Source organism: Lepeophtheirus salmonis, chromosome 9, assembly GCF_016086655.4.
Source record: "Lepeophtheirus salmonis chromosome 9, UVic_Lsal_1.4, whole genome shotgun sequence".
In the NCBI taxonomy this organism is placed as follows: domain Eukaryota; kingdom Metazoa; phylum Arthropoda; class Copepoda; order Siphonostomatoida; family Caligidae; genus Lepeophtheirus; species Lepeophtheirus salmonis.
This window is the reverse complement of record NC_052139.2, coordinates 4290158-4303564: the sequence shown is the minus strand read 5'-3', so window position 1 is coordinate 4303564 and position 13407 is coordinate 4290158. Positions and strand designations below refer to the sequence as shown.

The 13407-nt window shown below is 29.2% G+C and overlaps 1 protein-coding gene across 1 annotated transcript in view; it reads right to left on the bottom strand.

Moving 5' to 3' along the window:
• The window catches only part of LOC121124225 (uncharacterized), a 31472-nt gene continuing 18065 nt past the window's right edge, over window positions 1-13407 (bottom strand). Inside the window, exons 2-3 of the mRNA XM_040719371.2 lie at window positions 2514-2935; window positions 1-500 (exon numbers count right to left, since the gene is read on the bottom strand). Coding sequence (XP_040575305.1) covers window positions 251-500; window positions 2514-2935 — 672 coding nt within the window. The 3' untranslated portion in view covers window positions 1-250. The remainder of the gene's footprint in view (window positions 501-2513; window positions 2936-13407) is intronic.

The window sequence follows — 13407 nt, the reverse complement described above, 5'->3', positions numbered from 1 at the left end:
TTTTAGAGATAATTTATTTTTATTTTTAGCATTCGGTATAAAATAAGCGTATGAGAGTTGAAAAACCAAATATATGTGTAGAATCCTACATATTTATATGCCTACCTGTTTGGGAAGGCATACTATTCAAATCTGTATAAGGAAAACATGATAGTATATTTTTATCTAAAAAAGAGAGGATAAGATAAGTATTGATTCTAGACGAGTGCATATAGTCATATGGTATAGGAAATTGGTCTAACTATGCTCCTTATCCTTGACTACGTTGCCTTGACAATCGTCCACTTCTTGCATCCTCAAAACGTTGTAGAGCTGGTGGAAGAGGGGGTGGAGTTGGCAAGTGATTTCCAACAGGTCTGAATCCGTTCTCATCTGCAATAAACCGAATGGAATAGACTCGTCCATCATCTCCTACATACTCCCAACCTCCTGTTTGGACGTAACTGTTACTTCCCTTTGGTCGACCCGTCTCATCACGCTTCATTTCTGGAGTCTCAAAACTATTAAAGAAAGACAGATTCATAAAATAACATGGATTTGCGCTGATTGGGATTATATTCGTACATATATAACCTATGCAACAGTAAAATGAGCTACTTTTTTTAACTTTTTACTGTCATTATATCAGGGGGTCTTTACTGTTGGATCCTGTATTTGTTTATTTCATTGATTGTCTGATGAAGTATATAATAGTAGACACATTTAAGATGAGGCTCAAGCGCACCTCCTACAATTGGTGTAGAAGAACTGAGACTACAATGACATAGTTCATTAGGCCATTTGTCATATTTTTATCAAAAAATTACTCATTCATTAGATTTAAATAGTTGAATATTTATTATAGCTAAAAAAGAGGCCTCATAAAGTCTTGATATCGGAATGAAATAATTTCATTGAAACAGTGATTTATGAATTTCACAGCCCTGTTTTTATATTGTAGGTCTATATTTGACTATTTAAATCCAATATATATATATTTTTTAAAATAAAAATATGACAACGTAAGTTCATTTTGCCAACCATTTATGTCATTGCAGTCATTCCTAAGTGCTTCTTTAAATTATCCACTTTTAAAAAAAAGGGTCGTGGGTTATAGTGTCCAGCCCAATTTTACATGTCAATCCCTTGAAAACTCATTGAGGCGTTTGTTTCCTGTAGAAGGAGGGGGGGTGAAATTGCATAGGTAAGCTTCATTATAATGGGGGTACCTCGTTAACACAAAAAAAACCTATGTATTTTTTATTTTCAGCTGTCATTTCCCTTGTCTCACTTCATATGCCATGATTTATTATCTTCGGTAAAATAACGAAGTAATAAGTTAAATTATACTTATGCTTTGTTTCCAAAAGGACAAGAATACAATTTTTTTATTGATTCCTTTTCGTATTTAAGTAAGCCATTTTCTTATTTTATTCATTTACAATTGTACAGCTACGCTTTTAAAACAAAATTACTTAACAATATTATGAAAAAGGATCAAATAAAATGCCATGTAGGATTTTAATATTACGAAATATATATATTATATATATAATTCATTTTAACAATTGTGAAAAAATAATATGGTAGTGATAGTCAAGGAGGATTTAATAGAAAAATATAAATTGGTATGACTGACTTATTTGGCTAACTACCAGATGATTTCGGGCTTTTTTTGTTTATTTTAGAAAAGAGGCTGGGAATAAAATAAATGAATTATATGAACTGTATAAGGAGAGGGGGTTCAACAATTATTTGGTAACATGGGAACAGCAAAAAAAGGCTATATACTTGCCTACATACTTTGTACATGGCCCAAAGAATAAAATGTGTCCCTATTCAATTACTTTATAATTAAAATAGTAATATTCTTTTTAAGATATTTCCCATGTTATAAAATACATATCTGATAGGTATATATTCATTTGCTTAATACACACCATTTTTATGTCCCAGTACTTGAGAAACACCGAAATTGGATGAAATTTCAGTAAGATCTCTTATTTAAGTTTACTAAATACAAAATCAATACCAACTATGCCTCTAACATGGCGTCCCTTTTGGTTTAATGAACAATTTGTAATATCTGTAAAAATATGTAATACTTTTTTTTGGCATCTTAGCCATCTACCACAGGAGTAGCAGGTGCGTCCGCAGGGCCAGATCTTCCCCCCCCCCAAAAAAAAGGATAATAAATATATATATATACATAATCAAACGTACGCCCCTGAGTAGCCAATCCAATCTATAGTGCATCAGTGATGGTGTACTTGTATGTTAAAAAATTGGTACATTGTATGTAAACTATTGACCATCCCAGATCTACCCCTTTGTCCGCATATAAACTTTTAAAAAATAGTAAACATGAAAGTGTCCTTTTTTAATTAAATCGTTCACATAATCATAATTTGTTAAAAATAACATTTCCGGGTTATAATTTTAAACGTATGACCACCCATTGATTTTTGATTTTTTTTTTTTCAAATCTGACAGCTGGAAAAAATACACACATTATCCTATGAATTATGGATTACCTAAATGAGTAAGAATGAGGATCGTTGCTCTTCCCAATATTGATGTTATTATTGTTATTGGTGACCCCATTGAAACTGTTGCTGGGCGGACGACTCAGAATGGGAGCTTGAGGTACTGGATTGAATCCATTATTATTATTTCCGTTACTATTGAGATTGTTATTGCTTATGATGGGCCTTGGAGCAAAGTTATTGTTGATTTGTTGAGTGGGGCGAGAGGCAAAGGAGAGAGGAGGAGCAGAGAACCTTTCGCCGTTGAATCCTGGAGGGGCTGGAAGGATTTTTTGTACGCTTGGATCCACTTCATTCTCAATAAACTGTGACTCTATGGCTAATAAGTCATCGTAGGTATCAATTTCACTTGCGATTTGAGGTAGTCCAGATACTTTTATAAGTAAAAGACTACTTACTATAAATTTGACCTGGAAATGAAATAGAATATGGGTAATAAAGGGTTATTTATGAGGCACAAAAATAAAAGTTTTTTAATTTTCAATTAATGTTCTTCAATTTATATTATATACATAGATATATTTTCCAATTGATCTATTCTGAGCTACGATGATTAGGGTTATTATTAATAAAGTAAAAATCCCAATAGCTCTAAAGCTTTAAAAAGTCGATCTCATAGTGAAGTGGTTCTTAAACAATGTTATGTCAACTCCATCTACATATATGAGGGATTTTCAAGCTTTTTTCTTAAATGTACCAGTCTTAAAATATTTTGTAAGCCAAGTACTCCCTAACCAGCTCAATACATTTCAGTTAAAATAAATAAATAAAATCCTGTGGCAACTGTCAACACTGTCTGTTTTATTGAACTTGTTATTAGGATGTATGGCTCATACTCGTTAGTCTTCTTTCTCTTAACACTATTTTCCCCCATTAGATGACGAGATAGTCAGATCCTAAATCTCTGAACAGAAAACTTTTTAATTGATACTATTTTTTAAGTATACATATATTTTTCAAATCTCAAGTTCACCTTGGAGTGCCTCAAAGTACCACAAGGGGTATACGTACTCTCATTTGACAATAAATCACTGCTACGTGGAGGTCTAACCAAGGAAAAAGTGAGTTAAAGAATGCAGCCCCCCCCCCCCTAAATAAAGATTATTGCCAAATTTGTCTTAAAGAAAAAGTTATTTGTCAATTACATTACTTTTTGTTGTTTTGAAATGAAATATTTCTTTATTAAAAAAAATGTTCTCAAAATGATGAAGTAAGTTATCATCTTGTCTATAAAATTTCATTTGTCAAATTTGCCACTATAAATTTTTTTTTGACAAATTTGCCATTATAAAAAATATTCTTTGACATTTTTGTCAATGATTTGTCAAAACTATATTTTCCCACCGAACAAAATCCTACTCTCTGTAGAGGAATTAGAAATGCATTTGTTTTTCTAATGAAACACGTTATTAAACATTTTTTTTCACGAAGAGATAATACATATTTATGTAGATAGAAAATATATATTGTATCTATATAAGTTCTTTATTTTAAATTCATTTAAAATAAATGATTTTTTTTTAAATAAAAAAGAACTTACATGAGGTTAGGATTTTATAAAAAAAGAACTTTTAGGCTTACAAAAAAATCATCAAATATTGTCCAATTTTAAAAATACTTGTGAAACTTGGTGATCTTGATATTTTCTCATTGAAATATATAATCTTGCGGACGCCTATGCATTTACGCATTGAAAGTTTGCATATCCTGAACGATTTATTGATAAATTATTATAGGACGGAAGCAAATATCTAAGCATGTAGTACACACATATTCATATGAAATTTACTTCCGTATTTTACTAAATACATGTATAGCCTATTCATTCAATTCTTTATCAATATGAATAAAATCCGTCAAAAGGCAGTTTAAACCCCTTTGAATTTTGTACTTTATACATCAGGCAATTCTGTACCATTGTTCCTCTAAAACTTAGTGTTGAGACTATTGAGACTATGTCTAAACCCAATTTGCCCCCCCCCCCGCTCTCAATCAATAAACCAATTTTTTCCTCAATCCTTATTTATAAGTAGTAGAAATATGATATGTCCTACAAATTTAACTTCATATGACGTCATTGTAGATTGATGTTCACAATTTTGAAACACAAATGACGTCATGAACTGTTTATCTATATAATTTCAAGTGAAACCAATCCAGGCCCATTTTTTCTTTGGTACCGATTTGGGATTTTCAGACTGAAGCCCATTTACTAATTTCACAATTCTGATTTATGTGTTGTATAAGTAGGATTTATTCAACACAATTACATTCATATGAGATGATTGTAGGTAGATGTTCAAAATCTTGATATACATCAAAAATGCAATTAACAATTCATCTAAAGAATCCCTCTAGACCCACTACTCATTCTCACTAAGAGTAGTATTTTTTTTCAAAATTGTCACAATATCATCAAAAGGTTTATTTCCCAAACAAAGTCATCTTTCAAGAATTATCGCGCTCTGTCATAAAAAAAAAATAATGAAAAAAGAGAGAATTAATTTTTTTTAAGTATAATTTTTTTCAGATTTAGATTTTGCCTAAATTTGAAATAAATATGTATTTAATGGTATTTTTTTTTTATGCAATTTTTCATTTAATTTGATTAAATAGGATCTGTGGCCCATTATATAGTAAAAAATTGATTTAATCATTTTATACAGCGTTATTCAGCTGATGTTCACATTTTTGAAGTACACATGACCTCTTCAACAATTGATATATAGACGCGGTCTAGCCCAAGTTTTAAATGAGACCGATCCAGTGTGAATTTTAATTTTGGACTGATTTATTCCAAACTTTTTTTTATACCGGTACAGACCCCGGGCACTGAAATTTATTTTCGGAGTGGGGGGATTACATAATCGTGACTTCATTAGGAGTGTATCCAGGATTTTTTTTTGTGGGGAGCTAGTTTGTTTTGCTTTTTGATAATTTTGAAAGAATTTTTTTTTTGGATTTTTATGAATCCAAAATTAGACAAATATTTTTTTGTAAAGGTAAAAATATTTTTTTTTCTTCTCCAAATTATGACATTTAAATCTGTTTAGGCAAGAGAAAAATAATTATTTTTATAACTATTAAAGTTCTGCAAAAGTGGGGGGGGTCAAGACTTAACTTCTTTAAAAAGACTAAATTAGTTCGTTCATACAAAATCATAATGGTTTCAGACCGGTCTAGGATTTTCAGACATACACCCAACACTAATATAAACAAAATATGTACAAACTATAACCCAAAGAAAAACACAATAATATTATATATCCGTGAATTGAATTTTTCAATCATTATTCATTCTATATATATATATATATATCTAATCATATAATTAAGAAAAAGAAAACAGGTTCGATAAAACGGATATATAGAAAAAGTTGCCCATTTTTGAATGAGTTTACCTTTCAACAAATAGGTATGCATGTACGTATCTATCTACATACGATTACCCAATTGAGAATTGAGAAAATAAGGTTAGATTCTCTTTGGTTCATTATCAGTTAAGTAATCGTCATTATGCCTCACAACCATTCCTTACGTGACGTTAATTAGTTGAACTGATGTTAGCTCTTGATTGAACAAATTGGGCTCTAATGAATAGATCCCCCTCGACCACACATTTTAGGTGCATGCCGAGGAGAAAGACCGCAGGGTCTGTCATCCCAACATTGAGGCCCTCAAAGCCACTCTCAGCCAGCACCGAGACGCCATGACATATGACTACATCCGCAGCGGGTCCCAGGGCTTCCACTGCCACCTGGAATCCCTCATTGCTGCTTAGGAGAGCCCAAACACACATCTATTTAAAGTATTACCTTTGTTGCAATTCTATTGTCAATTAATATATTAATTTAACAGTTCAAAGTGTTCAGATTTTAATGAACCACTCGGTACTATAAATTATATAACTAATTAAACGTATAATATCTGGTACTTTATTGCATTATAACAAAAAGAAGTATATTTTTGGCAATAACTGTGCAATGTCCTTAATCTTATAAATTATACAACTAAAAATGTACAAGTTTTGTTATCTAAATTTAGATGCGCAAGAACACCATTGCCTAAGGATTTTAGAATAATAAAAATAACTTGCAAGCTGAAAAATTCTTAAGATTTAGAACCCGAGAGATAAGTACACAAATTAATAGCTAATAAGAAAATACATTGAAAATGTCTTGGGTTAATCATCAGGGGCGTCTGTAGGGGGAGTGCTGGAGGGGATGTAGCTCACCCGCCAAATTAAATACTTTTTGATTCTTACTAAAAAATTTAATATTTGAATTTGTTTTCCAAAAGATTTAATATTTGACATTTACTTAAATTTTTCAAATTTTATTCATCTTCTTTTTTTTATACAATACATTTTAAATTTAGTTTTAGGAACTACTTTCTAAAAAAATAAATTTTATGTGAATGTTTGAAATTTGTTTCCAAAAAAATTATCTTTATGTAAATGGCTATGAAAATTTGAAATTTTTTGTAAATATCTATGATTTTATAGAATTTATCTCCGAAAATTTTAATACTTGAAATATTTAAAAAAAAAATTTTATATTAGAAATTTAATTTTTTGTGAATAGCTATGGACATTTGAAAAAATTTTCCAAAAAAATTTAACTTTATGTGAATAGCTAAGGATATTTAAAAATATTTTTCTAAAAAATTTATTTATATGTTAATAATGATAGATTTTTGAAAAAATTTGTGAATAGCTTTGATTTTTAGAAATTTTCTCCTCATGAAGTTTTACATTATAGATTTTTATTGCAAATAATTTAATTTTTTGTGAGTAATTGCAAATTGTGGGATTGTTTTTTTATAAAATTTAATTTTAGAATTTTTTTTCGAAAAAAATTCCAAAAACAAAGCAATCACCCCCCCCTCCCCTCTTAAAAAAACTATATAAAATCCTGCAGACGCCCCTGATCATCGTTTACGGTTCCTCACCCATCATGGCTCGACAATTATTAGTAAATTTTCAACATTAAAAAAGGGAAGTATAGAATGATGATAAGATTTGAAACGAGGTTCATTTTATGACCTGGTCAAATGCACAATCAAAAATCAAGTCCCATCTTTGTTTTTGAAGTGATATCAACTTTAGTTTGTAAATATAATTAGGGTCATTATCAAGATAAAAAAAATTTAAAGTGTACCACAGGTAATCGTTCTTACATATATACATGTATATACAAGTTCTTTCCCACAAATCTCGTTTCTATGTACAGTATTCACATGAGTGACAGGCATCATGTTATGAGAATTGTTTTTAAATAGTTTATTCCGTAAAAAAAACCAGATTAATCCTTAAATCAATTATAATCGTAGTTGGAATAAAAACGTAAATGAAACAATGAACATGATTATATGCTATGCACTATTAGAGATGTTTTAAAAGGTTTGTACTTCTACTAGAAGGACATTGTACAAGTACCCCCAGGACCACCCAACCCAAGTTTTTGCTCATGTTTATAATGTTGGTATGTACATAAATATACAACACGGCAATGGACAACCCTCTTGGACAGATTCACAAATAATGCCTGTTATATTTTCTTAATATAGAAAGATTATGTAGGCACATACTCAGTTATTAGTGAACCGTTTCGTCGATAATAAATGATGTACTGAATCTTTAGCAATCCAAAAGCAATAAATGATCGTTATTTTGAAGAGTCATTCACTGTTATGTGTGTATATATGTAAATAAAGGCATTATACAACATGAAACTTTTAAAATAAGTACCAAATTGTAGTTATATAATGATTCAAAATGCATTGTAGTCAAATTATATTTAAATGACAGACACAATATAGTTTTATAAATATTATAATCAAGCAAACTGCATTTATATTTACCATGTACAAGTACATATATACAAAGCTTGAAACACAAAATATAGTTTTGAAAATGAGTTGAATTTTAAAAACAAAAAGCCTATTCATTAAACTTAAGCTTTGTTTTTTTCACATCATGCTGATTAGGCAAAACAAAAGTCATTCAGAGTGCTAGGAATATATAAGTGTCATCATGCATTCCATCTCATATCTAAAATACATACTCATAAAATTGCACATTTTATAATCAGATTGTTACAAACAATCTGATTAGTTGAACTTAACTTCTCTTAAAAATACTACTAGTATGAATAGACCAATGGAAAGAAGAATGGGGGTAGTTACCAATGGATTTTGAGGGTTTTTTTTCTTTTTAATGTGGTCTAATAATGGTTGAGAGATAAAATTAAAATTGCAATGATTAGAGCACACAAATCAAGTAAAATACCAAGAAGCTCGTGTTAAAGAATAAATAAAGAGCTGTATTATAGCCAATCAGCTGTATTGGATTGGATTAAAAAAAAACTTAAAAGGCTGGAGTCATATCCAGAAATACAAATTTGTTGCTACGATTTTAATAGAATTTAACTGAGCAGTATTATAATACTGTATTTATATAGATTTTAATATTATGAAACAATCGTGAAGAGATAATTTATTGGTGATAGACTGGGATCACATAAGAGATGTATAGGAGTTGGTATAATTTGCTTATTTGACTAACTATCAAATGATTTCGGGACTTTTTTTTTTGTTTCTTTTTGCAATAAAGGTTGCGTAATGCAATGAAGGTGAGGACGTGATACAGATATATATATATATATATTAAAGGTGGAGTTCGGTCTGGAAACCCTATTAATCATTACCATTTTTAGAGGATCAAACTAATTCCGTCCTGTAAGGAAGTTTGGTTTCGACCTGTTCGAAAGAAAAATTTGCTCTGGATTGGTCTTATAAAAAAATCAGTCTCATTTGAATTCAGTCTAGACTGATTCTCTAAGTCAATTGTTGATGGGGAAATGAGTAGTTCAAAAATGGCGAACATCCACCTTCAATCACATTAGATGTATACTTACAATGACTTGCATTTATTTTGATGTTAAGATAATATATTTCAGTAAATTAAATGTTGTTTCACGTTTAGTTGGTGTAAATGATCATATTGAATGAAAGAATTGTTGTTTTTGTAAACAAAGTACAAAGAATAGGTTACCTGACGTAATAATGGATTTGACTGATAATTAAATTCTCGGTCCACAAACTTAATTTTCTCCCGTTAGATTTTTGCTCGCCTTGGGATAATATTAAAACAGTGAAACCGGAAAGTATTTGCTAGTGGGTCCCTTTTCTTTAATATACATGTATGTTTAGGGAGGACCACTTCGTAGAGCAAAAGGAAAAGACGGGAGAAATACTTATGATACGCCAGACTTTAAAAAAAAAAATCAAAAATTAAATTTCAAATTAAAATTAAAAAAAAAAAATTAAAAAATCCACAACTTTGAACGAAAATTATTTTTTTTTGCGAAATAAAATTCAAAATTACATTTCCACTCTAAATTTTTTTGGAAAAAAATTTCAAAAATCCCCACCATTGCACAAAAAATTAAATTTCTTTGGAAAAAAATTCAAAAATTAGTTTTTTTGCTCTGCTGCAAAATTCTCCTGAATTCCCTTTTTTTTAAAATATAATTTCAAAAAAAACATAAAAATTAATCCTATTTTTGCTTAAATTTTTTCCCTCCTAACCCAATTAAATTCTAGTAAAAAGCAAATAAATCCTTAATTTGGAGGTATACAACCCCTCTTGCCCAGCCTTACGTACCCCCCTGACATAATTTACCTGTTATAAGATTTTAAGGTGATGTAAGATATTACAGATATATAGATCAGAACCTTTATAATTAACATAGCATTAGCTCAGGTTAAATATTGTAAAATTATATTTAAAGACCTTTAGATCATATAAAAAATCTGAAAATATTTTTGTACTTCGAATTTGAGACATATGTTGTCCATTAACACAAAAGCAACCTAGGAGGATATTTCTAGAAAATGAAATGATTTCTGGATTACAAATATTTGTTGGATTATATTCAACATATTATTATGATTCCTCCTGGGTGTGCCCAGTGGGTGGATTCAAGGGGATGTAGCCCCTCTCCCCAGGCTGAAGGATTTTTTGCTTTTTACTAGAATTTTCTTTCCTTATTCTGCCAAATAATGCAGCAGAGCAAAAAATTTATTATTTAAAATTTCTTGTGAAAAGCTATAGATTTTTGACATTTATTCCAAAAAAATGTCGTTTTTAAAATTTAATTTTTGAAACTTTTTTCCAATAAATATTTTGTTGAAATTTAATTTTAGAATTTTTTTTCAAATTTCTTGAAAATGTTTTCCAAAAAAATTTAATATTCTGTGGCTAGCTATTGATTTTTGAAACTTGCAAAACATTCAATTTTCTGTGTATAGTCATGGATTTTTGATTGTTTTTTCCATTTTTTTTTATTCGAAAATGAAAAAAAAAAAATCCGAAGAATTTAATTTTCCCCCCAGTATAGATTTTTGTTTTTTTTTTTCCAAAAAAATAATTTTTTGTGAATAACTAGATTTGTGAAATTTGCATCCAATACATTTAATATTATAAATTTAATTTTTGAAATTTTTGATTTTTTTCAAAATGATTAAAAACCAAAAAAAAAAAAAAATCTAATTACATATATATAATCCTGCAGACACCCCTGCTGCATAAATAATTGTAAGCGACAATTGTTTATCGTTACAATTAAAGTATTAAAAATTTTATTTAAAACTTCTTCTCCGGCCTACGTTAAGTCCCATAAATCAAATTGAGGGCTTCAAACTATACATAACATTATCAACTCGTCCAATAAATTTGATTACAAAGCACTCTACATATATTATGTATAAGGTATTATGTCGTAAAAAAATTATGTGGCATATCTCCTTTACTTTACTCTTTGTTCGAAGTTTTTTTATGTTATTTCATGACATATTTACTTTATTTCCATAAATTTATAAAACCTTTGTCAAATATTATATATGAACGTAAAAAAAATGAGTAAAGAGGCCGAGTTAGTAGATATTCATCCTCCTTTAATACGAGAGAAAGATCCCCTTATGTCATGCAATTGTAATGATGTTTGACTATTTTAAAGTAAATGTCATCTCTAATTTATTTAAAAAAAAACCACCGTATTTGTTTGACAGTTACCAACTTTCTACAACGCCTTAATCTTTTGTCATTAGGCCAATTATTGACTGGTCAAATTACTATAAACTCTTGTTAAGCTGTAGGTACAATTATATTTGATAAACAATATAAGCAAACAATTTGGAATAACTACGAACTGATATATATATTTTTTCTTTGTTGTTTTTTTCCCTTTACCATGTAATCGGAACATTGATTGGTTGAATTCGAATTAGCTCTTTTAAGCTACAAACAATTACATTATAATTCCAAGCTTGGGAAGGATTGGGTACTGATTTTGTGCCTTTATTTCTTTGTTTCTTCTTGAAGACATGGTTGCAATTTGCACGTATCAAAAGAATTTAATTGAAACACTAATTATAAGGGCCCATTACTATAATATTATTTGATAGGTTTAGTGTTGTGTGAGTCTCTATTTAGGACTAAAGACTGCAGTCCCGTCTAGTTCACTCTCGGTCCGGTCAAGTTCAGTACTGCATATCATGTGAGTCCTAATAAATCATAAAGTTCATGTACTGACTGTGCGAAAGACTGACAGTCTTAAGGACTGATAGGACCTGTTCTACAACTGGACTGAAAATATTGTAGACGTACCGGAGTCTGATATTAGGGACGTCACAGCCTATTTGAAGCCCGACAATACATATACTGGGTGATTAAATAAACAATTTTTTAATCACCCAGTATTTGTGTGTGAGTGTACATGTTCAAATTACAAAGAAAGAGAAATCCAGTTAAATATGAATCTTTTTTATTGTTGTTAAAATCTTAAGAAAATCTCTCTCTCCTTTTCTTTCCTCTCCCCCCTTCCCCCCCTTTTTCCTGTTTGGAAATGAGACCGACGCCATTTTTAGACCAACGCCAGAATATTAAATTGAAAAATTAAATTAATAGGATTTTTTTTCCAAAATCCACTGTTATTCTCAAAAAATTTAATTTCTTGAAAAAAAATATTCCAAAATCCATTCCTATTCAATTATATATTTTCATTCAAAATATTATATATTTGAATTTCTTTTTCAAAATATTATATATTTGATTTTTTTTTAAATCTTATAATTGAAAATTCAATTTTTTGAGACGAGTGATGTATTTTTGAAATTTTTCTCCAAAAATTTATTTTTATAAGAATAGCAATACATTTTTGAAAAAAAAAAAAAAATGTCCTCAGTTGCGGAATTTTGAATGTTTTTTTTGGAAATTTTTTATTTTTTGTTAATAATTATGGATATTTGAAAAAGAAATCAAAAAATATAATATTTGAATTTATTTTTTCATAAAATTTAATATTTGAATTTATTTTTTCAAAAATTAAACATTAAAATGAAAATAAAAGAATTATAATTTTCTTATTTTAATTTTTTGTTATGACCTACAAAATTTTGAATGTTATTCTCCAAAAAAATTAATTTTTTATGAATAAGTAGACTTTAAATTTTTTTTGAACATATTTATTATTTTCAAAATTTTTTTCAAATAAATAAATTTTTCAATTTATTTATTTTTAATTTCTAAAAACCAAGGCCCCACAAAATATAGTTCATGGGACGCCCCTGTATTCTTTGTAAAGAGACTCAGGATTACAGGAATAGCATTTCAAATTATTAAATCATATACGTACACGGAAGAAAATTGCCTCACAAGAGAAGAGTCTGGGGATTATGAGCACTAAGCCCGTTATCTTGATTCCATCCCCATCATTATCACTTTTTTACGACTTCGACTGAAAAATTGGATTATGTATGTACATAATATACATTTGTAGATGTAGATCTTTTTCTGTATGCCTATCTACCTAGAGAGATT